The sequence below is a fragment of the Entelurus aequoreus genome, linkage group LG07, assembly GCF_033978785.1.
Source record: "Entelurus aequoreus isolate RoL-2023_Sb linkage group LG07, RoL_Eaeq_v1.1, whole genome shotgun sequence".
Classification (NCBI taxonomy): domain Eukaryota; kingdom Metazoa; phylum Chordata; class Actinopteri; order Syngnathiformes; family Syngnathidae; genus Entelurus; species Entelurus aequoreus.
The window spans coordinates 18,762,917-18,790,094 of record NC_084737.1 but is presented as its reverse complement, the minus strand read 5'-3'; the positions used below and the strand labels follow the sequence as shown (position 1 = coordinate 18,790,094).

Sequence of the window (27,178 nt, the reverse complement as noted above, 5' to 3'; positions counted from 1 at the left end):
TAATATTTCAATAATTTAATGATGGAACCTAATTCACTTTTACCCCCAAAATTACCTAATTTGTTAATTTAATATTTGAATAATTTAATGATGATCCCAATTTCATTTTTTCCCCCACAATTACCTAATTTATTAATTTTTATATTTCAATAATTTAATGATGGAACCTAATTCCCTTTTTTTTTACAATTACGTCACTAATTAATTTGATATTTCAGTAATTCAATTATGAGTCCTAATTCACTTACCTATTCATCTAATATTTAATAATTGAATTCACTTTTTTTTGACAATTACCTCACTAATTAATTTGATATTTCAGTAATTCAATTATGAGTCCTAATTCACTTACCTATTAATCTAATATTCAAAAATGCATCCATATTTACCTTTTTTTCACAATTACCTCACTTATTAATTTGATTTTTCAATAATTTAATTATGGCTCCTAATTCACTTTTTTTTTTTTACATTCACCTTACTTATTAAGTTTAGATTTCAATGATTTAATGTTGGATCCTAATTCCCTTTTTCACAATTAAATTACTAATTATTTTGATATTTTAGTAATTTAATTATGAGTTCTAATTCACTTACCTACTAATCAACTATTTAATAATTTAATAATCCCTCCTAAAGTACCTTACCAATTGATTTAATATTTAAGTTTGACATTTCACTTAACACAAGTCATGTTATCATTAACATTAAACAACCATCATCATTTGAATAATATTTATTCTATTTAAAAAAAAAATGAATCAGATAAATAATCGATTAAATTATTTTTTTTCAGTTCTTCGTTCTTCTTTCCCATTGTGTTGAAGTCAATTCTTTATGAGTTTTGTATTGTTTGTAGAGAGTTGGTCCCATGTGCTGAACAATACAGTTAAAAGAAAGGAAATACAACATAGTGATGGATTTAAAACCCATTTATGACATAAATATATTGACAATCGCCCAACTGATAGTTCCTATTGTGAATTATCTGATACTACAAAGGTTTGCAAATTAAAAAGTGGAGTTTTTATTGACATAAATATACTGACAATCGCTCAACTGATAGTTCCTATTGTGCAATATTTGATACAACAAAGGATTGCAGTTGAAAAGTGTATATATATATATTGACAATCGCCCAACTGATAGTTCCTATTGTGCAATATTTGATACAACAAAGGATTGCAATTGAAAAGTGTATATATATATATATATATTGACAATCGCCCAACTGATAGTTCATATTGTGCAATATTTGATACAACAAAGGAATGCAATTTAAAAGTGGAGTTTTTATTGACATAAATCTATTGACAATCGCCCAACTGATAGTTTCTATTGTGCATTATCTGATACAACAAAGGATTGCAATTGAAAAGTGGTGTTTTAATTGAGTTTGCATCGTTTTACGAGCACTTTACTGAGCAGAGCAGCCAAAATGTGCTAATTGATGAATGTTGGCCGTGTCTCAGGTGGGCTCATACGGCGGCAAACTGAAATACACCGTCTCCTACGTGGCCGCTGCCAGAGGAACTCTCCTCGAAGATGCCGACGTGCAGATTATCGTAAGTGCTCCCGCTTTACTCGTGCACAAAACACGCAGCTCTCTTCCCGCCCTTGCAGTATGTTGTCGTTGTTGCTCCTGCAGGGAAATGACATCACTCTGGTAGCGGCACAGTCCTGGCAGAGGAGGCAGCTCGGCGGCAGAGAGACCCGGCAGTTTGAGATCGTCTTCTCGGAGGTGAGCGGAGCGGTCATGGGTATGGGTATTGAAATCCCTACTTTTATAGGCACCGACTATCGATTCGCGTAAATCAAACAGTAGCATATTTCAGTACATTTGTTGACGTCACCTACAGTTGCAGACGCTGCACCGTCTCAAACACTAGGCGGGCAAACAAGCACACAGATCTACCAGGCATGTTATTTTTCCGTCTATAGTCGGAAATCCGTCTTTTTTATCTCTGTAAAAAAAAATGTTTTTGAATTTCCGTTTTCTTCGTTTTTTTCCGACGTATGATGTGTTTTAAAATCCGTAAATAAGATCCGTCTCTTTACCATACTTGCCAATAACTACGGTCTTCCCGTAATGAGTAGGTTTTTTTAATAATCCATTTCGGTTTGCGGCCGCAGTGCTAAAAACTATGGTTTTCCATTAAAAATTATTAACTTGAAAAAATCGAAGGAAAATGCAATCTGCTCAGAGATTTACCAGGAAGGCTCATGTCAGAGCCATCAAAGCAAAAATGCTAAAGTAATGTGTGAATGAAGCAAAGTAATGTATAAAAAATATGACTAACTCGATGAACCAACTGTGGCTGTGAAGTGAACACTAGTATGGTTGTAAATACTGTATATAGTAGTCTAACCCATGTGGTTCCTGTGGATGCGAACACAAGTTGTAATTACTGTCGTGACTAAATAACATAGTGACTGAAACAGACAAAGTAATGTGTAAATAATGTAAATAACTAGATGAACCATCTGTGGCTGTGAAGTGAACACTAGTATGGTTGTAAATACTGTATATAGTAGGCTAACCCATGTGGTTCCTGTGGATGCGAACACAAGTTGTAATTACTGTCGTGACTAAATAACATAGTGACTGAAACAGACAAAGTAATGTGTAAATAATGTAAATAACTAGATGAACCATCTGTGGCTGTGAAGTGAACACTAGGAAGGTTGTAAATACTGTATGGAGTAGGCTAACCCATGTGGTTCCTGTGGATGTGAACACAAGTTGTAATTACTGTCGTGACTAAATAACATAGTGACTGAAACCGACAAAGTAATGTGTAAGTAATGTAAATAACTAGATGAACCATCAGTGGCTGTGAAGTGAACACTAGTATGGTTGTAAATACTGTATATAGTAGGCTAACCCATGTGGTTCCTGTGGATGCGAACACAAGTTGTAATTACTGTAGTGACTAAATAACATAGTGAGTGAAACCGACTAAGTAATGTGTAAATAATGTAAATAAGTAGATGAACCATCTGTGGCTGTGAAGTGAACGCTAGTAAGGTTGTAAATACTGTATGGAGTAGGCTAACCCATGTGGTTTCTGTGGATGCTAACACAAATTGTAATTACTGTAGTGACTAAATAAAATAGTGACTGACAGGCAAAGTAATGTGTAAATAATGTCAATAACTAGATGAACCATCTGTGGCTGTGACGTGAACACTAGTAAGGTTGTAAAAACTGTATAGAGTAGGCTAACCCATGTGGTTCCTGTGGATGCGCACACAAGTTGTAATTACTGTAGTGACTAAATAAAATAGTGACTGACAGGCAAAGTAATGTGTAAATAATGTAAATAAGTAGATAAACCATCTGTGGCTGTGACGTGAACACTAGTAAGGTTGTAAAAACTGTATAGAGTAGGCTAACCCATGTGGTTCCTGTGGATGCGCACACAAGTTGTAATTACTGTAGTGACTAAATAAAATAGTGACTGACAGGCAAAGTAATGTGTAAATAATGTCAATAACTAGATAAACCATCTGTGGCTGTGAAGTGAACACTAGTAAGGTTGTAAATACTGTATGGAGTAGGCTAACCCATGTGGTTCCTGTGGATGTGAACACAAGTTGTAATTACTGTCGTGACTAAATAACATAGTGACTGAAACAGACAAAGTAATGTGTAAATAATGTAAATAACTAGATGAACTATCTGTGGCTGTGAAGTGAACACTAGGAAGGTTGTAAATACTGTATAGAGTAGGCTAACCCATGTGGTTCCTGTGGATGTGAACACAAGTTGTAATTACTGTCGTGACTAAATAACATAGTGACTGAAACCGACAAAGTAATGTGTAAATAATGTAAATAACTAGATGAACTATCTGTGGCTGTGAAGTGAACACTAGGAAGGTTGTAAATACTGTATAGAGTAGGCTAACCCATGTGGTTCCTGTGGATGTGAACACAAGTTGTAATTACTGTTGTGACTAAATAACAGTGACTGAAACAGACTGAATGTATGTATTTATGTCAACTCTGTTGATCATTTTAAAATTATTTAAACACTAAAACAAATCTTGAAATGGTGCTTTTTTTGCAAATTTTTGCATGTTCAATTGCTGAAAAAACAGGAGCTTTGGTGGGGGAGGGGAGGTCCCCCCGGTGCCCCCATTGTCCACCCGCCAGGGCATCGCCCTGGACCTGGCTGGGGAGCTGCGGCCCCCAGACACCCGGCTTATTTTCAGTCTTTTTCATTAAGTTCAAATCACATGCCTGATAAACTCAAACACGGCAAGACAAGGGCACTTGAAAGGCTCCAGTTCTGGATATTGGCTAGCTCGATGCTAATTTACACTGAATGTGCCATAGACAAGCTACCAATTAGCATTAGCAATTTTACATGGTGATTTCAACAAAAAATCTACAACTAAGATGCACGTTTAAATCAAACAGCTGGCGTGTCATGAATGCAATACTTACAGTACGGACACTTTGTAGGACTCAACTGGCAAATTAAATCAAATCCAACTTTATTTATATTTCATTTTTCATACTCGGGCAAGTGGCAAACACAAAGTGCTGTAAAAAAAAAAATTTAAAAGAAGAAAACACACACACTCACACATCACTATTGACAGTAATAAAACAAAAACAAAACATGGCTTGGCAGTGAGGATTTGAGGAACAACGTCACCTTTGAGGCGTCCACACTGGAGAATAACTCAAATTAACGGCATGTAAAAATAGTATAAAATGTATGTAAAAATAAATATTACATTAATAAGTTAATAAAAATATAACAAAGTATACTTAATGGCAAAGACTACTTCCTGACTACGACAACATGCTGGAGTACTCTGGTACGCGGGTGCCATCTAGTGGTACGCCAAAGAATCACTCGATGAAAGTACGGTGTTTTATTTTCCTATATTCAAACACAGTGTTACTGTTCAAACTGTGTGTAAAATATGAAATATACTTGTCAGATAAAACATCTGCCTTGTTTTTAACGAATACTTGGGCCTTCTACGCTACTGTACTTTAATATGGTGGTACTTGGAGAGACAAGTGTTTTCTGAGGTGCTACTTGTTGACACAAGTTTGGAAGTGTAACTGCACGTAAAGTACTTTTATAATACTTGCAAATGATACTGGGAAGTTAAAAAAAAAAAGATTTAAAAAGATTGAAAAATCGACATTTATTAACGCATAAAGACAAAAATCGCTGCGTAGCGATATCGATGGTGAGGTACCGGGAAAAAAGGTCCAAATGTGAAAGGTGGCGTTAGCTAATTGTACTTGGCCAGACCTGATAAGGAATAAAATGAGCACTAATGGATCCTTTTAGCTAAAAGTAGTTTTCTTATCTCTGTCATTCCTAGGAACACTGGCGTCGCCCTGACGGCATGCCCGCCACAAGGGAGCATCTGCTGATGGTCCTGGCCGACCTTGACGACGTCCTGATCCGAGCGTCCTACTTCAGTGAGATGCGCTCGTCCAGCATCTCCGACGTCAGCATGGAGGTGTCCGTGCCCAACTACAGCGGCCTGGCGCAGGCTCTGGAGGTGGAGCAGTGCCGCTGCCCTCCCGGATACATGGGACTTTCCTGCCAGGTGGGTGTTTCCCCCGTCCCGGACTGGACTGAAATGCTCCGTCCTCTTCTGAGTGAGGGACTTTCTGTTTCAGGACTGCGCGCCCGGTTATACTCGCACAGGCGGAGGCTTGTACTTGGGCCACTGTGAGCTCTGCGAATGCAACGGCCACTCGGACTCCTGCCACCCCGAGACCGGCGTCTGCACAGTAGGGAGCGCAGAACACGCCTTCGCGGTGTGACTGAGCCCGGCCCAAACCTCTTTCTTGTACTTGCAGAACTGCCTGCACAACTCGCAGGGGGAGCTCTGCGAGCAGTGTGCCTCCGGCTTCTTTGGGGACCCCACTGTTGGCACGCCAGAGGACTGCCAGCCCTGCGCCTGCCCTCACACTGACCCGGACAACCAGTGAGTCCTGGCACACATTCTGGGATCGTACATTCCTCCTGTGTTTAGAGTTCAAGTCTTGTATTGCGGAACACAAGCTTCCTGCAGAATCTGGAGGTTCAGCTCTGTAGCCAGTAGGGATGGGTCCAGACTTCGGTACATGAATAGGCACTGAGCCAAATCCGTAGGTACTACCGGGTATCGATTCACTTCAAATCAAACAGCGCCATATTTCCATACCTTTGTTGCACGTGACGACACGTCCGGTTGCAAGGCTCGTTAGTCCAGTTGCAAGACTAAACACCGACTGATGTTAACAATCACTCGGCCAAACTCTTTCTAAGTAATGTTGCAATTTTCCACATGACTTAGAGGGAGCTTGGTAGGGAGAGAGTTTACCAAAATAATTGGGTCAGCACCTTTAAAGGCCTACTGAAATGAAATGTTCTTATTTAAACGAAGATAGCAGGTCCATTCTATGTGTCATACTTGATCATTTCGCGATATCGCCATATTTTTGCTGAAAGGATTTAGTAGAGAACATCGACGATAAAGTTCGCAACTTTTGGTCGCTGATAAAAAAGCCTTGCCTGTACCGGAAGTAGCGTGACGTCGCAGGTTGTGGAGCGCCTCACATCTGCACATTGTTTACAATCATGTTGACCAGCAGCGAGAGCGATTCGGACCAAGAAAGCGACGATTACCCCATTAATTTGAGCGAGGATGAAAGATTTGTGGATGAGGAAAGTGAGAGTGAAGGACTAGAGGGCAGTGGAAGCGATTCAGATAGGGAAGATGCTGTGAGAGGCAGGTGGGACCTGATATTCAGCTGGGAATGACTAAAACAGTAAATAAAAACAAGACATATATACTGTATACTCTATTAGCCACAACACAACCAGGCTTACATTTAATATGCCACAAATTAATCCGCATAACAAACACCTCCCCCCTCCCGTCCATAGAACCCACCAATACAACTCAAACACCCGCACAACACACTCAATCCCACAGCCCAAAGTACCGTTCACCTCCGTAAAGTTCATAGAGCACATATATTTCCCCAAAGTTACGTACGTGACATGCACATAGCGGCACGCACGGACGGGCAAGCGATCAAATGTTTGGAAGCCAAAGCTGCGTACTCACGGTAGCGCGTCTGCTATCCAACTCAAAGTCCTCCTGGTTGTGTTGCTGCAGCCGGCCGCTATTACACCGCTTCCCACCTACAGCTTTCTTCTTTGCTGTCTTCATTGTTCATTAAACAAACTGCAAAAGATTCACCAACACAGATGTCCAGAATACTGTGGAATTTTGCGATGAAAACAGACGACTTAATAGCTGGCCACAATGGTGTCCCAATATGTGCGCACAATCCGTGACGTCACGCGCAAACGTCATCATACCGAGACGTTTTCAGCAGAATATTTCGCGGGAAATTTAAAATTGCACTTTATAAGTTAACCCGGCCGTATTGGCATGTGTTGCAATGTTAAGATTTCATCATTGATATATAAACTATCAGACTGCGTGGTCGGTAGTAGTGGGTTTCAGTAGGCCTTTAAAAGTACCACATTGGGATCCCTACCTCCCAGTGTACTCGGGCAGTTGTAGGAACCAGCCAGTCATGAACTTCCAAGAACACCTAACACCTGCATCTGTCCTACTACTTCCACCTTTCCAAATGACTGCTGTGCGAGGGTCAGGTAAAAAACGCATATAATGGCGGCCTTCAGCGCTCAAACTCTTCTCTGTCAACAGTTTTGGACAACAGGATAAGCAAAGGTAGCATCCGTGACACGTGGAAAACACATGTTTCACATTTTAAAAGCATCATTGTCAGCTGAAGCTTCTTTGCTGGAGTCGTACGGGGTATTGCTCTGCATTCAGCGTCTCGTTTGTGACAGGTTCTCTCCTACCTGCGAGAGCCTGGGCCATGCCGGCTACCAGTGTACCGCTTGCCAGCCTGGGTACACGGGCCAGTACTGTGAGCGGTAAGTCTTCCTTTCAAGCAAGGCATCAATGGGGACCACAGCCAGTTAGTATTTGGGTTTTTATCTTTCCATTGTGTGTTTTGACCCACAGTTGTGCTCCTGGGTACGTTGGCAACCCGCAGGAGAGGCAGAAGTGTCGTCCATACGATGGTAAGCTGTCAGAAAAAAACAAGTCCTTTATTCATCTATCCGGTCTTTGTTCTCTCCGATGACTCTTGAGTCTTAGAAGACGTCTGGCCTCCCATCCGAGCATGCTCACAGACTCAGGACTGATCTAGTCTGAGCGCATGGTGCCGGACCCAAGCATTTATCTTACAAACACCGTTTCCATATGAGTTGGGAAATTGTGTTAGATGTAAATATAAACAGAATACAAGGATTTGCAAATCCTTTTCAACCCATATTCAATTGAATGCACTACAAAGACAAGATATTTGATGTTCAAACTCATTTGTATCAGTCCATCTTAGATGAGCTCAGGCCCAGCGAAACCGACTGCGTTTCTGGGTGTTGTTGATAAACAGTTTTCGCCTTGCATAGGAGAGTTTTAACTTGCACTTACAGATGTAGCGACCAACTGTAGTTACTGACAGTGGGTTTCTGAAGTGTTCCTGAGCCCATGTGGTGATATCCTTTACTCACTGTTGTCGCTTGATGATGCAGTACAGCCTGAGGGATCGAAAGTCACGGGCTTAGCTGCTTACGTGCAGTGATTTCTCCAGATTCTCTGAACTCTTTGATGATATTACGGACAGTAGATGGTGAAATCCCTAAATTCCTTGCAATAGCTGGTTGAGAAAGGTTTTTCTTAAACTGTTCAACAATTTGCTCACGCATTTGTTGACAAAGTGGTGACCCTCGCCCCATCCTTGTTTGTGAATGACTGAGCATTTCATGGAATCTACTTTTATACCCAATCATGGCACCCACCTGTTCCCAATTTGCCTGTTCACCTGTGGGATGTTCCAAATAAGTGTTTGATGAGCATTCCTCAACTTTATCAGTATTTATTGCCACCTTTCCCAACTTATTTTTCACGTGTTGCTGGCATTAAATTCTAAAGTTAATGATTATTTGCACAAAAAAAATGTTTATCAGTTTGAACATCAAATATGTTGTCTTTGTAGCATATTCAACTGAATATGGGTTGAAAATGATTTGCAAATTATTGTATTCCATTTATATTTACATCTAACACAATTTCCCAACTCATATGGAAACGGGGTTTGTATTTGCAGGAAGTTTTTATCGTATACAAGAAATAAAAACACAAGCAGTCACAAAAATTCATGAATTTAATTAATTAGTTGCTGCTTTATCACACGTATCATAGAGTTTGTTGTCATTTACATTGCATTCAACATAGGGGTGTCCGAACTACGGCCCGCCAGCCTCTTCAATTTGGCCCGTGAGACGTCATAACTTTAAAGCAGCTTCCAAATTATTCTTAAATTAACCTTAACTACCAGGCTGTCTTTGAATGCTACAGATTTGCCGCTATTTTGTGGACATCGTGAGTAACTCAGATCAATGACCTAAGTAAATGACCATTACATATGACACAATCCAAACCACCTTCCCTAGTCATGGCGCAAAAAATAAACACACACGGTCACACATAACACAACCTGCTCACTGAACATTGTGGAGATAATGAAAAACGTTCAAACGCAGTGGAAAAAAATCTAAATTAAAATCCATTATGTGATGGGAAAAATGTAAAACACTCTCTCCACACATATCCACGTTTGGCGCAGTTTAGCTGCTTGATATTTCTGATTGATTGCAAAACTTTAAGAAGGTTGTCACGAAAGTAAACAAGGTAGGAGTCGAACTTTCACATACTCTTAATATCCAATTGTATTAATTATTTATTCATCATATTAATATAATACTGTGTATATATATATATATATATATATCTAAATATATATATAAATATATATGTGTGTATATATATGTGTATATATGTATATATTCGGTGTATTAAAATTCAGTCCAAAATAATTCAGTCGATAAAAATTCAATGCAAAAAAACTCAGTGTGTAAAAATTAAATGTAAAAAAGTTCAATGTACAAAAATTCAGTGTAAAAAAAAATGTCAGTGTAAAAAAAATTAATTGTATTAAAATTCAGTGCAAAATAATTCAGTGTATAAAAATTCAGCATTTTTGGCAGATATATTTTTTCTCAAAAAGTTTGGACACCCTTGACCTCCCAGTTTGTGTCCACATTGTCTTGTTCCCAAAAAACAAGCGATTAAAATCACAGTTCATGAAATATTAACATCTGCTGCCCATGATCGCACTTCATATGTTCTGAAATGTTTCTTCAAGCGTCTGTTTGGCCCCCAAATAAGACGTTGTCCCTTCCTTTCCTTCTCCGCACTTTGCAGCGGCAGCGGCCCTCGTGGTGAGGGTCTACCCGGAGAGGGTTCTGACAACTCAGGGCGGCTCGGTGGTCCTGCGCTGCCAGGTGTCCGGCTCCCCGCCGCACTACTTCTACTGGTCCAGAGAGGACGGGCGGCCCATCTCCAGCAGCGCTGACCGACGCAGACAAGGCAAGGCCATGTCACGCACTTTTGTCACCAACTGTTTGAGATGGACACATAAAGATCTCCCATCATTGACCTGTGTCCATAAAATACTTCATACCTGCTACAAACGTGTCTACAGCCCCTCCATAGAACTTAATCCTGGTTCTTGTAGTACCCCCGTCTTTATACGAGAGATTGACCAATATGTTTTTTTTCAGGGCAGATACCGATTATTAATCACATTTTTCAAGATGGCTGACATAATTTCTTCCTGTCCGTCCATCCTTTTTCGACCGCTTGTCCCTCACAGAGTCACGGGGGTGCTGGAGCCTATTCCAGTTCCACACGGGCAGAAGGCGGGTATAGAAGTTAATTTGGTTCTTTATTATGAAAGCTTTTTTTTGACACTAAATTTCCATTTTGTGAACTGAAATTTTTTTTTACTTCAAATGAGTTTGACAAAATTAAATGTAAAAAAAATCAGTTTGTACAATTCAGTGCAAAAAAGTCAGTGGATAATAATTCAGTGGTTAAAAATTTAGTGTAAAATCAATCAGTTTATAAAAAATTGAGTGTGTAAAAATTGTGAATAAAAATCTCCGTATGCAAAAAACCAGTGTAAAAAAAATTGTCTGTAAAAACATTCAAATTATAAAAATTCAGTGTAAAAGATTTCAGTGTAAAAATCTCTGTTTATAAAAAATTGAGTGTAAAAAAATTGTGTGTAAAAATTGAGGTACAAATCTCAGTTTTTGAAAATTCAGTGTAAAAAAATTCATTAAAAATTTTTTCCAGTGTAAAACAATTCAGTGTATTAAAATTTATTGCAAAATAATTCAGTGTATAACAAATTTTGTGCAAAAAAAACCCTCAGTGTATAAAAATTAAGTGGCTAAAAATTCAGTGGATAAATATTCAGTGTAAAAAACTCAGCTTATGAAAAATGCAGTGTTAAAAAATTAAATGTAAAAAAATTCAGTGTGTAAAAATTGAGTGTACAAATCTCAGTTAATAAAAATTCAGTGTAAGAAGATTCAGTTTGTAAAAAAAATTCAGTTTATGAAAATTCAGTGTAAAAAAGTTCAGTGTGAAAAAAAATCGATGTAAAACAATTCAGTGTACAAAAATGATCAGTGTAATAAAATTCAGTGCAAAATAATTCAGTCTATAAAAATTCAGTGCAAAAAAACTCAGTGTATAAAAATTCCGTGTAAAGATGTTCAATGTGAAAAAATTCAGTGTAAAAATGTTGTGTACAAATCTCAGTATATACAAATTCAGTTTAAAAGATATTCAGTTTGTAAAAAAAATTCAGTTTATAAAAATTCTGTGTAAAAAAGTTGTGAAAAAAAGTTCAGTGAAAAAAACTCAGCTTATGAAAAATCCAGTGTTAAAAAATTCAATGTAAAAAAAATTCAGTGTGTAAAAATTCAGTGTACAAATCTCAGTACATAAAAATTCAGTGTAAGAAGATTCAGTTTGTAAAAAAAATTCAGTTTATGAAAATTCAGTGTAAAAAAGTTCAATGTGAAAAAAAATCGATGTAAAACAATTCAGTGTACAAAAATGTTCAGTGTAATAAAATTCAATGCAAAAGAATTCAGTCTATAAAAATTCAGTGCAAAAAAACTCAGTGTATAAAAATTCTGTGTAAAAAAGTTCAATGTGAAAAAATTCAGTGTAAAAATGTTGTGTACAAATCTCAGTACATACAAATTCAATTTAAAAAATATTCAATTTGTAAAAAAATTCAGTTTATAAAAATTCAGTTCATAAAAATTCAGTGTAAAAAAGTTGTGTAAAAAATTCAGTGTAAAAAAAATGTCAGTGTATTAAAATTCAGTGCAAAATAATTCAGTCTATAAAAATTCAGTGCAAAAAAACTCAGTGTATAAAAATTCAGTGTAAAAAAGTTCAGTGTAAAAAAATCAGTGTAAAAAAAATCAGTGTAAAAAATTTCAGTGTAAAAAAGTTCAGTGTAAAAAAATTGAGTGTGTAAAAATTGAGTGTACAAATCTCAGCATATACAAATTCAGTATAAAAAGATTCAGTTTGTAAAAAAGTTCAGTGTAAAAAAATCCCTAAAAAAAATTCAGTGTCCATGTTTTTTTGTGTATTAAAATTCAGTGCAAAAAAATAAGTGTAAAAATTCAGTGTAAAAAAGTCCAGTGTACAAAAATTCAATGTAAAATAAAATTTCAGTGTAAAAAAAATTCTGTGTATTAAAATTCAGCATTTTTGGCAGAAATATTTTTTCTATCTTACCCATGTCCATCGCATTATTTGATTGAATCTCAGAACATGAAATTCTGTGCACTCCTTGAAAAAGCAGACAAAGTTTTGTCCAACAACTCTATTGCTGCAGTAGCCAAAAAAACTAAACGGAACCACAAAATATGCCAGGGAAGAAGGACAAAAACTGGATTTCCCGTCCAAAAATGGGAGTTTTGACAGGCACGTATTGTAGAAGACACGTATTGGAGGCGACCAGCACTGCAGGGAGACGGCACGATGGTGGGCGTGGCCTCATGAAATGACAAAAAGGGGACCTTATAGCCATAATTGTTACAATCTACTTCACTAATGATTGATTTATTTACTAAATACTGGTATCATCTGTTTACATATTGTATCTGCTGATGTCATTAGTTGTCAAAAAAATGGCAGATGGAGATAAAAAATGGCCGATATACGTTAAAATGCAAATATCGGTTGATAATCGTTGATAATCTGTAGAATCCTCTAGAAAGAGACGTAAATACGTGTGTGGGAGAGTCTTAATAACTAATCAGTGGTTTGTGTTGTGTGCAGGAGCAGAACTTTACTTCCACAATGTCCAGCCAAGCGACGCCGGCGTTTACGTGTGTACCTGCCGGGACCAGCGCAGCAGCAACAGGAGCCGTGCAGAAATCGTTGTCACGAGTGCGTATATTTTCCCGACAACTACCTTGTGTTTTGCATAACAGGGCTACTTTCTTTCCGAAATGTATAAGTCTTGCCTGCAGGGTACTGAGACTAGCTCCTCGACATATCACTGATGGATTGTTTTGTAAATCTTGCCAAAGATTTTCATCTCAGGGCTTTTTATCGACGCCATCACATATTCGTAGTGAAGTATTTGGACCGGTAAAGTACTAAAAACTCATTGATAGCGTCATTCTGAGTTTAACAGTATTTAATGAATAGCCATTGATCTGTTATGGTTTGACTAAGGAAGATGACGGCAACAGACACCAGGGGGAAGTAATGTTCAATAATTTATTATATATATAGTCAATATGTATATATAATAATAATAATAAACAATACTAACTAATAAACTACACTAAGGAAATGGAGAGTGTCAAAACCCAAGAGTGTATGTGTGTGAGACTATGTGTGTAGTTAGCTGAGGTGTGTGTTACCAAGTGTTGTCGAGAGCGAAAGAACACGGAAGTCCGTGGGGCAGGCAGATGATCCAGAGGCGGAAGTGGGGTCGAGAGGCAGGAGCAAGTCGTCATAGTCCGGGGGCTAGCGAGGAGTCGAGAACCAGGAAGCACGGGGGAGGCAGGGAAGATCTAGGAGGACAAGACGCACAGCTTGACTCGGCATACTTGCCAACCCTCCCGTTTTTAGCGGGAGAATCCCGATATTCAGCGCCTCTCCCGACAACCTCCCAACAGAGATTTTCTCCCGACAAACTCCCGGTATTCAGCCGGAGCTGGAGGCCACGCCCCCTCCAGCTCAATGCGGACCTGAGACTGAGTGGGGACAGCCTGTTCTCACGTCCGCTTTCCCACAAAATAAACAGCTTGCCTGCCCAAAGACGTCATAACATCTAGGGCTTTTATAGAGTGCACAACTGCGCACACAACAAGGAGACGAAGCAGAAGAACGAGGAAATTACAGACATGGCGGCCGAAATGATATACTCATCATGAACGGAGAAGTTAAACAGGACAATACTGCCATCTAATGGATAGCCACTGGAACACTGAAATTCAAGTGTTTTTTTTCTTTTTTCTATGTAAATAAAATAAAAAATAAATAAAAAATATATATATAGCTAGAATTCCCTGAAAGTCAAGTATTTCATACATATATATATATATATATATGAAATATATATGAAATACTCGAGTTGGTGAATTCTAGCTGTAAATAACCAAGCCCCCCCCCACCTCCCGATATTGAAGGTCTCAAGGTTGGCAAGTATGTGACTCGGGGATGCACACACGGAACTGCGGGGTGAGGGAGGACACGACAATCAACGCAGGGAAAAACACAGAGATCAGGACAGAAGGCAACTAGGAAGCTGAAGACAAGCTTACGGTACGCCAACAGAAGGTTATATTCCGGCGAGGGATGGCAGGTTGTGCAGGCTTAAGAAGATCATCACCGACAGGTGCGCTCATTTCAGATTGATTGCAGCCGGTGGAGTGACTCGTGCAGGAGAGGAGCGGCCGTGGGCGTGTCCCAAGGTGCGCTCTGCGAGGAATGCGCATTGGCATGTGCCCGGGCCGTGACATGATCAACTGTTTTTTTTATCAGGACACTGAATGCATCGCAGCTGCACTGTTCAGGTTGTCTCGGGAGTCGTTGGACTTCTCATCCGAGCGCCGTCGTCAGTTCCTGCTCACAGACTCGGATAGGACAGATCTAGTCTGAGACTAGATCCAAAGTGTTTATTCTCGGGGTTTTGCTCTATTGGGGTGCAAAATGCAAAGAAGAGAGTCGGTTATTTGAGGTTAACAGTAGATAAAAGTTCAATAATTGCCATATATTTAGGACTACCGTACTTGCCAACCTTGAGACCTCCGAATTTGGGAGATGGGGCGGGAGGGGGGTTGAGGTGGGCGGGGTTGGGGCACTGAGTTTGGTGGTAGCGGGGGTGTATATTGGCATATTGTAGCGTCCCAGAAGAGTTAGTGCTGCAAGGGGTTCTGGGTATTTGTTCTGTTGTGTTTATGTTGTGTTATGGTGCGGATGTTCTCCCGAAATGTGTTTGTCATTCTTGTTTGGTGTGATTTCACAGTGTGGCGCATATTTGTAACAGTGTTAAAGTTGTTTATACGGACACCCTCAGTGTGACCTGTATGGCTGTTGATCGAGTATGCCTTGCATTCACTTGTGTGTGGGTTAAAGCCGCATATATTATGTGACTGGGCCGGCACGCTGTTTGAATGGAGGAAAAGCGGACGTGACGACAGGTTATAGAGGACGCTAAATGCAGTGCCTTTAAGGCACGCCCCCAATATTGTTGTCCGGGTGGAAATCGGGATAAATTCGGGAGAATGGTTGCCCCCTTGAGGTTTTCGGGGGGGCACTGAAATTCGGGAGTCTCCCGGGAAAATCGGGAGGGTTGGCAAGTATGAGGACTACAGAGCGCACCGGTATATAAGCCACACCCACTACATTTAGGGAAAAAAAAATACTTTTCCATATATTAGTCGCACCTGACTATAAGCTACAGATATGTATAGGTTGTGAAATGAGTTATTTACACTGAAATAGTCTGTAAATGTTATTTACATACAGTACATTAATTGTTTCCAAACGGCAGTAAAACGGCCGACCAAACAAAACAGAAGTCATCGGCATGGACCCGCTAGCTGCGCAAGCTACCTCTCCAATCAGCTAAACAGACTCAATAACTCCACAGGGACGTTTTGGTGAATCTAGTAAGGAATTTGTGAAACTGAAACAATACAAAAAGAATGCCATTGTAAGTTAGTAATACTAACACAGACACTTGTAAACGTGTTAACAGATTAGCTAATGCTAACGACGCCAGCTGGATTACATTACGATAGCACGTACACATATGCATGAAAACACTCCTACAGACGTCACACATGGGACGCTTTAGTAGGTACGAATTGTTTTAGTTATATTGTAAAACTCGCAAAAGTTGCTTGGGATCGTACGAGTAGAAAACGCTATGGACGGTTTTACTTCCAGTTCGGGGCAATAGGCGAGGCACGGCAAGGCAACTTTATTTATATAGCACTTTTACAACAATTTTTAAATTGGACCAAAGTGCAAAAAAAACAATAATAAAAACAAAAACAAAGAACATAAACAATGAATAAGCTAAACAAGATAGTGCAAAAGGAATACGTTAAAAGGGTTCGGATAAAAAGTAAAATTGCAAGATAAAAATAATGAAATAATAAAAGTGTGACAAATTGAAAAAAACAATTAAAGTGAGGGGGGGTGGTCTAGAAATGGTGGCCTAGTGGGCGGGCTCAGCTCAGGTTAAAGGCCAGCGAGAAGATATAGGTCTTAAGAAGGGTTTTGAAGACCCCCAGGCTCTGGGCTGACCTAATGTGGAGGGGAAGGCTGTTCCAGAGCTTAGGGGCGGCAACGGAGAAGGCTCTGTCCCCTCTGGTCTTAAGCCTGGATCTGGGGACCTTGCAGCAGCAGTTGGTCAGCTGACCTTAGGGCTCTAGACGAGGTATGATGGTGCAGAAGCTCGGTCAGGTATTTAGGGAAGTCCGTTTTCAACCTGCAACACCTGCAGAGAGTGAACTCTTCCATAGAGCAAACAATAACACGCCATATCATGAAAACTATTTGCTCTATGGCCGTCAGCGAAGAAAATCCAAAATTGAGCCGCACTGTTTTATAGGCCTCCGGGTTCAAAGCGTAGGAAGAAAGTAGCAGTTTATAGTCTGGAATTTACAGTATATTTTGTAAAAACTGCTTCGTAGTAAGGAAGGGAAGTTGCTGACTTTAGCAGATCGGGTAGTGACATTAATAACTGATAATATTCACAGATCAATTATTTGAAACGCTGTGAACTCCGGATGACGCAATCCCCAGGTTTCTAGTGCTCTACCCGTCCAAATAAAGACGAAGAATACGTAATGACAGGGACAGTAGGAGTTTGTGGTGTGAAACTGCAGCCTTCAAATTCCACATGGTTCCACCAGGTGTTCCCAGCAAAGCCATCGAGGTGACCGTGGAGGAGCCCAAAGCCCAAACAATCCGAGCGGGAGCGACCGTCAACTTCATCTGCACGGCAAAGAGCAAGGTAACGAGGACGACCGCCTCGCTCAGGTGTAACGTCTGGAATCCGGGTCAGAAAATCAATGGTTTGCCAATGCATCACAGATTGCATTGGCAGGTAGAGAGAAGTATGGTACTCAACGATACTCAAAAAACACCCCCAAATTAACCAATTTGGGGGTGTTGAAATCGCCATGTCAAATCACTAATGCTAATAGTAGCCTGTTTATGGCAAATCCAATGTAAATTAGCATCAAGCTATGACCTCACCTGCAAGAAAGGTATGGACATATGGCACCGTTGAATTTTATGTGAATCGATACCTGCTACTACCCACGGAATTCAGTCGGTGCTTATAAAAGTACCGAATTCAGTACTCACCCATATTTGCAGACTTCACTTTTTAGACTCATGCAATCCAAAAACTTGGTCAACGTGTTCTGGTTTAGTTAGTTAGTTAGTTAGTAGTTGACTGATTGTAACATCACAAACTACTGCAGAAAAACACCCGGAGAGTACAAATCTATTTTTGAATGAATCGCGATTCTTATTTGAAACGATTCTCAATCGATTAAAAAAAAAAAAAGGATCAAAAATCGATTTTTATTTATTTCTTTATTTTTAATCTGTCCTGTCCAGCCCCTTAGACAAATCATATTGTTGATGTAGATCAGGGGTGTTCAAACTTTTTCCACTGAGGGCCACACATTGAAAAATCAAAGCTAGCAGGGGCCATTTTGATATTTTTTATTTTAAAAACCAATACAATATATGTATGAAAAATATACATTTAGGCTTCCACTCAGGCTTGATCCCGGGGACACCAAAGGGTTTTGGTCCAAAAAATATAAAAAATGTGTCATTACTCAGTATTATTGTTTGTGTTATTATTCAAGTTTTTAAATCTCTAGAGCAACATTAGGTCTATCTGTCAATATAACATTTTTTAAAGATTTGAATTGTATGCTTTTTTTTTTCAAAGAAAACCCTTTTTTTTAATGAAAAAAACACAAAATATGCAATATTTTCACCCAAAAAATTTTTTAAGTGGGATATTTGAGATTATATAATAATTGGAGCCTTAAAAAGGTCAATAACTCATAACACCATTGATTTTAATTCATTATTATTTTTTGAGCAATGACACTTAAAAACTAATCACACTAAAATTGTAGGGGATCCAAAAAGGGTCCTACTCCAGTGTTTCCCATAAACTGCCAAGATACCTGTGGCGGTGGGGGCGTGGCTATGGGCGTGGTCACCATGACATCATCGAGTAATTTGCATAATTTACTACAATGATATGATTTTGTCTAAAAAGGCTCAAAAAATGTATACTTACTAATTAATAACAGTTTTGTTTTAAACGTCCATCCATCCATCCATCCATCCATCCATCCATCCATTTTACAATATAATTACAACACTTTATGTACATATTTATATACAGATTTGAACAATAAGTTATTCACTGAAATATATTTATTAATTGTGGTTCTTACAAAAAATATATCTTACAAAAATATAAAAGCTAAAATGTCTCAGAAAGCTCTGCCCCTTTAATTAGTGCATACTAAATAATTTAACTTTAGCCTACTACTACAACCATATTATTTACCAGCAACATAAAGTGAAACAGAGGCAGAGGTGTCCTGCCACAGTCAGTAACAAATAAACAGAAAACAGTCGTGGTGGTAGATAGACACAAAGCTTCATCAAACATCTGATCCACTGAACAAAGAGCTCCAAAAATCTTGATCCTACACTTCTCTTTTGTAAAGTAAATCTGAACAGCCGATATGGGCATCTACATCAACTATATGATTTGCCTGAGAAGCTTGACAGGACACAAAAAAAATAAAATAATAATAATAATTATTATTATTTTCCTTTTTTTTGTGGCGGCCTTAATTCTTTCGTGGCGGGCCGCCACAAATAAATGAATGTGTGGGAAACCCTGCTACTCATTAAAGTGTTAAAAAATAAATTATAATTTTTTTTTTTTTTACTGTTTACTTTTAACACAATAATCTCGAGATCAACTTCAGATCTATCTGTCAATTATAAGTTTTATTGTTGTTTATGTTTTTTGTTTGTTCGTTTTAGGCCCTTCTTTAAAAAAAACAGCTCGTTTTTTTACATGGCAAACACAAAATATGCCACATTTTCCCCAAAAAATATCTCAAAAATATTTAATGTGACGTAATTGGAGCCTTGAATAGGTCAATAATTCATAATGACATTGATTTTGATTCATTATTATTTTTTAAAGAAAGAAACAGCCTACATGGCAGCTTTGTGTGATTAGAGTAAACATTGCTACATTTTCTTGTTACATTTCACCTGTTTGCTCTTTAAATATCACTTTTAATGTTTTGTATTTTTTTCAATCGTATTTTTAAAATGTGCCGTGGGGCCGTTAAAAAATGACCTGCGGGCCGCAAATGGCCCCCGGGCCGCACTTTGGACACCCCTGATGCATATGATCTACATCTGCTGTAGACATTTACTTTAGAAAAGAGAAGAGTTGGATATTTCTCTTGTTGCTTTAATTGTATTTGGTTTTATTAAATGTTTGGTTAGTTAGTTAGTTAGTTAGTTAGTTAGTTAGTTAGTTAGTTAGTTAGTTAGTTAGTTAGTTAGTTAGTTAGTTAGTTAGTTAGTCGTTTACTGATTGTAACGTCAGAAACTACTGTAGGAAAGCACTCAGAGAGTGCAAATCTCCTTCAGGCAATATCTTTTAGGGGTGTCAAAAAAATCTATTTTCGAATAAAGAGCGATTGTTATTTGTAAAAATTCTCAATCGATTAAAAATAAATGTATCGTATTTTTTGGACTATAAGTCGCTCCGGAGTATAAGTCACACCGGCCGAAAATGCATAATAAATAAGGAAAAAAACATATATAAGTCGCATTTTTGGGGGAAATGTATTTGATAAAAGCCAACACCAAGAATAGACATTTGAAAGGCAATTTAAAATAAATAAAGAATAGTGAACAACGGGCTGAATAAGTGTACGTTATATGAGGCATAAATAACCAACTGAGAACGTGCCTGGTATGTTAACGTAACATATTATGGTAAGAGTCATTCAAATAACTATAACATATAGAACACGCTATACGTTTACCAAACAATCTGTCACTCCTAATCCCTAAATCCCATGAAATCTTAGACGTCTAGTCTCTTACGTGAATGAGCGAAATAATATTATTTGATATTTTACGGTAATGTGTTAATAATTTCACACATAAATCGCTCCTGAGTATAAGTCGCACCCCCGGCCAAACTATGAAAAAAAATGCGACTTATAGTCCGAAAAATACGGTATATCAAAAAAACAATTTACTTTTATTTTATTTTTTTATCTGTCCTGTCCAGCCGCTCAGATAAATCATATAGTTGATGTAGATGATCTACATCTGCTGTACAAATTTAGTTTAGAAAAGAGAAGAGTTGGATACTTCGCTTGTTGCTTTAATTGTATTTGGTTCTATTAAATGTTTGGGTAGTTAGTTAGTTAGTTAGTTAGTAAGTAGTTTACTGATTGTAACGTCACAAACTACTGTAGAAAAGCACTGTCCTCCAGGCCATATCTTTTAGGGGTGTCCAAAAATAAATCGCGTTTCTTATTTGTAACAATTCTCAATCAATTGAAAATATATATATATCAAGAATCATGTTGGGTTGTTAATTAGTTATATGGTTTGTTATTTAGTTAGGTAGCTAGCCAGACAGCTAGTTAGTTAGTTGGTTAGTTAATTGTTAGTTAGTTAGTTGTTTACTGATTGTAACGTCACAAACTACTGTAGAAAAGCACTCTCCTCCAGGCCATATCTTTTAGGGGTGTCCAAAAAAATCGATTTTCGAATAAATCACAATTCTTATTTGTAACAAAGGTATTCTCAATTCTCAATCGATGAAAAATGTTTTTTTATTTTTAAAAATACACATATATATATATATATATATATATATATATATATATATATATATATATATATATATATATATATATATATATATATATATATATATATATATATATATATGTATATATATATATATATATATGTATATATATATATATATATATATATACATATATATTTATTTATTTTGTTCATCGATTGAGAATTGAGAATACCTTTGTTACAAATAAGAAAGAAAAAAAGAAGAAAAAAATATATATATATATAATATATATATATATATATATATATATATATATATATATATATATATATATATATATATATATATATATATATATATATATAGTTATTTTTTTTTATCTGTCCTGTCCAGCCACTCAGACAAATCATATTGTTGATGTAGCTGATCTACATCTGCTGTACACATTTACTTTAGAAAAGTTGGATACTTCTCTTTTATCCTTATTTGTATTTGACTTTTTAAAATGTTTGGTTAGTTAGTTAGTTAGTTAGTTAGTTAGTTAGTTAGTTAGTTAGTTAGTTAGTTAGTTAGTTAGTTAGTAGTTTACTGATTGTAATGTCACAAACTACTATAGAAAAGCAAATCTCCTAGGGGTGTCAAAAACATTGATTTTTGAATACATTTAGATTTCTTATTTGTAGCAATTCTCAATCAATAAAAATATATATATATATCAAAAATCAATTTTATTAAATTATTATTATTTTTTTTTTTTAATGATCTACATCTGCTGTACAGATTTACTTTAGAAAAGAGAAGAGTTGGATACTTCTCTGTTAGCCTTATTTGTGTCTGACTTTATTAAATGTTTGGTTAGTTAGTTAGTAGTTTACTGATTGTAACGTCACAAACTACTATTGAAAATCACTCGGAGGCCATATCTTTTAGGGGTGTCAAAAAAATCGATGTTCGAATGAATCGCGATTCTTATTTGTAACAATTCTCAATCGATTTAAAAAATATATATATATATTAAAAATCAATTTACTTTTCTTTTAAGTAATATAGAAATGTATCAGAGCTGTTTATTTACTTTATAGAGGAATGTAGTTCATCATAGAACTGGCACCCAATGTTATTAAAAAAGTATTGATTTTAAATCGAGAATCGATTCTGAATTGAATCGTTTCCACCAAGAATCGAATCCAATTGTGTGGTGCCCAAAGATTCACAGCCCTAAAATCTATCCTAATAGTAAGGAATCTTTCCAAAAAGTAAAGAATCCAGACAGTGAATGAAAATCCTTTCTTAACTTTTTGAGCTACGTTGCTAGCGAGCTAGCTAACTAACCAACAAACAAACCCCAGCGAATGGAGGGATACATTTGTTTGTTTGGGTTTGTCTGTTGCTTTTAGAGATGTCCGATAATGGCTTATTTGCCGATATCCGATATCCCGATATTGTCCAACTCTTAATTCCGATACCGATATATACGGTCGTGGAATTAACACATTATTATGCCTAATTTTGTTGTGATGCCCCGCTGGATGCATTAAACAATGTAACAAGGTTTTCCAAAATAAATCAACTCAAGTTATGAAAAAAAATGCCAACATGGCACTGCCATATTTATTATTGAAGTCACAAAGGGCATTATTTTTTTTAACATGCCTCAAAACAGCAGCTTGGAATTTGGGACATGCTCTCCCTGAAATAATCCTGATACCCACTAGAACTATGGGAAGTACTATACTTATTTTTTATTTTTTTTTAAACATGCCTCAAAACAACAGCTACAAAAACAATGGAGGCACACAGCTTCAGTCCAGAGTATACTAGAGTAATAAAGTAAGGATCCTGTTCGTGACGCCAATTTGTGTAGTGGATTGTCCGAAGCTTAAACAGGCAACAAAAGTAGTTTAGTACAACAAATTTATTTACCCATTATCAGAAGTGCAGGTTGAATTAAGTTAGCCGTGCAGACAGACCACATGTTACTCCGGAGTAAACAAGACACACACAAGCCAAAATCACTCTCGAGTCCAGGTCTTCTGCCATTTTTTATATGTCTCTTGTGCGTCACTGTTTTTATCTCCTGCGTCATGATTGTTTTTGCAACATCCTTGGACTCCCCAATCATACTTAAACAATCAAAACATTCTGTAGACAGGTTGGCACGACTTAATATTCACTTTTGTCCCACACCCGGGGACACAGAATAGAAGAGGAATTAAATGAGCATACATTCTTGACAGACATGAAATATAGGTCAAAAGGTCAGAAATTCTACGACACTAACATCCCCACCTCCTCCCACAGAGACAAAGAGAGCTTTGTTTTTATTCTTGATTGAGTTCTCCACAGAGAGTTTACACTACTATGGCATGTCTTTATCGTTTTCTTCAGTCGTTACAAAAATTAGTGAAAGGAAAAGGGTTAAATAGGTCAATAATAAGGGTAAATAATTGAATAAGATCTACTTCCTTCTAGTCCTTTTCGGACATGTTGATTTATTGAACTGTGAACATATGTTTTCGTATGCGTGTTTGAAACAAACGTTTAGCTCCTGGCGGAGGTAACCAAGAGATGTTGAAGGTGAACATGTTGTGGTCCTCCCCAGTCGCCGGCCTACACGCTGGTGTGGACCCGGCAGGGGAATGGCAAGCTGCCCAACCGCGCCATGGACTTCAACGGCATCCTGACCATCCAGAACGTCCAGCCGGAGGACGCGGGCGTCTATGTCTGCACGGGATCCAACATGTTCGCCATGGACGAGGGCAGTGCCATCCTCTACGTGCCAGGTTCGTGATCCTTGGCAGCGTTAGCGTCCTCCTCCGCCCTACCGGCTCCGACTCTCTTCTTCCTGCTTCAGCTTGAGACGGAGCATGCTCGTCTGCTTCTTGTGCTCTGTGGACACTAACGCAAATTCCTCCACTCACAATCTTTGTGTGCCTTCAAATCTTCTCTATCGCTGTTTGCTTTGTGTGCCAAGTCTAAAGAGCCTGCTCCGTCTGCAGAGGTACAGCTTGTGGGTTCTGGGATTCAGTCTTTGGAAAGGACTCCGGGATCAGTCCTAATTCAGTTTGTAAGAACTAATCCTGGGAACGCACCTCGTACTTGTTCTTGGCTCCAATAAACTTGTGGGTTCTGGGATTCAGTCTTTGGAAAGGACTCCGGGATCAGTCCTAATGCAGTTTGTAAGAACTAATCCTGGGAACGCACCTCGTACTTGTTCTTGGCTCCAATAAACTTGTGGGTTCTGGGATTCAGTCTTTGGAAAGGACTCTGGGATCAGTCCTAATGCAGATTGTAAGAACTAATCCTGGGAACGCACCTCGTACTTGTTCTTGGCTCCAATAAACGGGTGGTGGTTTGTTTGCTTTGTGATGATTCCTCCAACTTGAGGTTCTACTAGCAGGGTGTGGGGTTCTCTACCTTTGGGTCTTTGGTGTCCTCTCTGCCGAGCTGTAGAGTGCAATAGTGAGGAGGAACGCGGATGCCTAAAAGGTGCTGAGAGACTGGCGATCACAGAGGACTTGTTTGAGGAGCGACTGAAAGACGTCCAGTATTCCTTCCGGAATTTGCTGTGATGTTTCCAATCAAACGCTGCTGTTTGCCAAGTGCTCGACTTTTGAACGTGTTCTTGTAAGAGTGTTTGGGGCCACTTTTACTTGGTGATTCCAGGCCGGGACTTCAAGCAGAAGAGCCAACAAAACAACCACAATGTTTGTTTATTATTCACAAATCTTCGACTGAAATAAGTTGTAGAAATAAATGTGTCCATGGTTCCAGTGGCCAAAGTCACATTCCAAGGACTAAAGGGGACCTATGATGATTGGAATCCACACTTGACACATCCCCTTCTGGTCTACTTAAGGGGTTCCTTTTTCACTTTAGGGCCCAACCTTTCCACTACATAAACATTAACACTGAATTAGTAATCATACTTTTATTATAATGGTATTTAATAATTATATCTTACATACTTACACTTTACCAGTGTGAAAGCATGTGTTAATCACAAAGATTATTATCAAGGCTTTGGCCAGGCTGATTACAAAAATAAATACTAATCAAATGTACTCGTAAAACTGATAAAAAAAAAAAAGTATACATTTGCATACAATTATGTAATGCTAAAATAAATACATTCTAAATAAATAATAATAAATATGTTTCATAAATAAACTGGCAATAAAATTTTGGATTAAATAAAAACACAGCTTCACCACTCATAATTTTTGCGCTGAGGAAACGTCTCTTTTTTTCTGGTTGTATATATATATATATATATATATATATATATATATATATATATATATATATATATATATATATATATATATATATATATATATATATATATATATATGTATGTATGTATATATATATGTATATAAATAAATTGATTCTTATATATATATATATATATATGTATGTATGTATGTATGTATATATATATATGTATATAAATAAATTGATTCTTATATATATATATATATATATATATATATATATATATATATATATATATATATATATATATATATATATATATATATATATATATATATATATATATATATATATATATATGTGTGTGTGTGTGTATATATATATATATATATATGTGTGTGTGTGTATGCATGTATGTATGTATACATCCATCCATCCATTTTCTACCGCTTGTCCCTTTTTGGGGTCGCGGGGGGTCGCTGGAGCCTATCTCAGCTGTATATAAACATATATGTGTATACATGTGTGTATATATATAGGGGCGGTATGGCGTAGTGTGTAGAGCGGCCATGCCTGAAACCTGAGGGTTGCAGGTTTGCTCCCCGCCTCTTGACATCCAAATCGCTGCCGTTGTGTCCTTGGGCAGGACACTTCACCCTTGCCCCCGGTGCCGCTCACAATGGTGAATGAATGATAGGTGGTGCAAACTGGCAGCCTCGCTTCCGTCAGTCTACCCCAGGGCAGCTGTGGCTACAAATGTAGCTTACCACCACTAGGTGTGAATGAATGATGGGTTCCCACTTCTCTGTGAGCGCTTTGAGTTTCTAACAATAGAAAAGCGCGATATAAAATCTAATCCATTATTATATATATGTATATATATATATATATATACATACCTATATACATATATGTATATGTACATGGGGTATCGGACTGCCTGATTGTGGCGGTCCGCTCCCTGTATGATCAGTGCCAGAGTTTGGTCCGCATTGCCGGCAGTAAGTCGGACACGTTCCCAGTGAGGGTTGGACTCCGCCAAGGCTGCCCTTTGTCACCGATTCTGTTCATAACTTTTATGGACAGAATTTCTAGGCGCAGTCAAGGCGTTGAGGGGATCTGGTTTGGTGGCTGCAGGATTAGGTCTCTGCTTTTTGCAGATGATGTGGTCCTGATGGCTTCATCCGGCCAGGATCTTCAGCTCTCACTGGATCGGTTCGCAGCTGAGTGTGAAGCGACTGGGATGAGAATCAGCACCTCCAAATCCGAGTCCATGGTTCTCGCCCAAAAAAGGGTGGAGTGCCATCTCCAGGTTGCGGAGGAGACCCTGCCACAAGTGGAGGAGTTCAAGTACCTCGGAGTCTTGTTCACGAGTGAGGGAAGAGTGGATCGTGAGATCGACAGGCGGATCGGTGCGGCGTCTTCAGTAATGCGGACGCTGTATCGATCCGTTGTGGTGAAGAAGGAGCTGAGCCGGAAGGCAAAGCTCTCAATTTACCGGTCGATCTACGTTCCCATCCTCACCTATGGTCATGAGCTTTGGGTTATGACCGAAAGGACAAGATCACGGGTACAA

At 38.0% G+C, this 27,178-nt stretch overlaps 1 protein-coding gene across 1 annotated transcript in view; it reads left to right on the top strand.

Moving 5' to 3' along the window:
* Positions 1-27,178, top strand: part of hspg2 (heparan sulfate proteoglycan 2) — a 337,691-nt gene that overhangs the window by 213,915 nt on the left and 96,598 nt on the right. Inside the window, exons 39-49 of the mRNA XM_062052774.1 lie at positions 1,473-1,565; positions 1,649-1,741; positions 5,355-5,585; positions 5,659-5,772; positions 5,842-5,969; positions 7,856-7,942; positions 8,034-8,092; positions 10,338-10,502; positions 13,290-13,400; positions 17,393-17,493; positions 23,987-24,167. Coding sequence (XP_061908758.1) covers positions 1,473-1,565; positions 1,649-1,741; positions 5,355-5,585; positions 5,659-5,772; positions 5,842-5,969; positions 7,856-7,942; positions 8,034-8,092; positions 10,338-10,502; positions 13,290-13,400; positions 17,393-17,493; positions 23,987-24,167 — 1,363 coding nt within the window. The remainder of the gene's footprint in view (positions 1-1,472; positions 1,566-1,648; positions 1,742-5,354; positions 5,586-5,658; positions 5,773-5,841; positions 5,970-7,855; positions 7,943-8,033; positions 8,093-10,337; positions 10,503-13,289; positions 13,401-17,392; positions 17,494-23,986; positions 24,168-27,178) is intronic.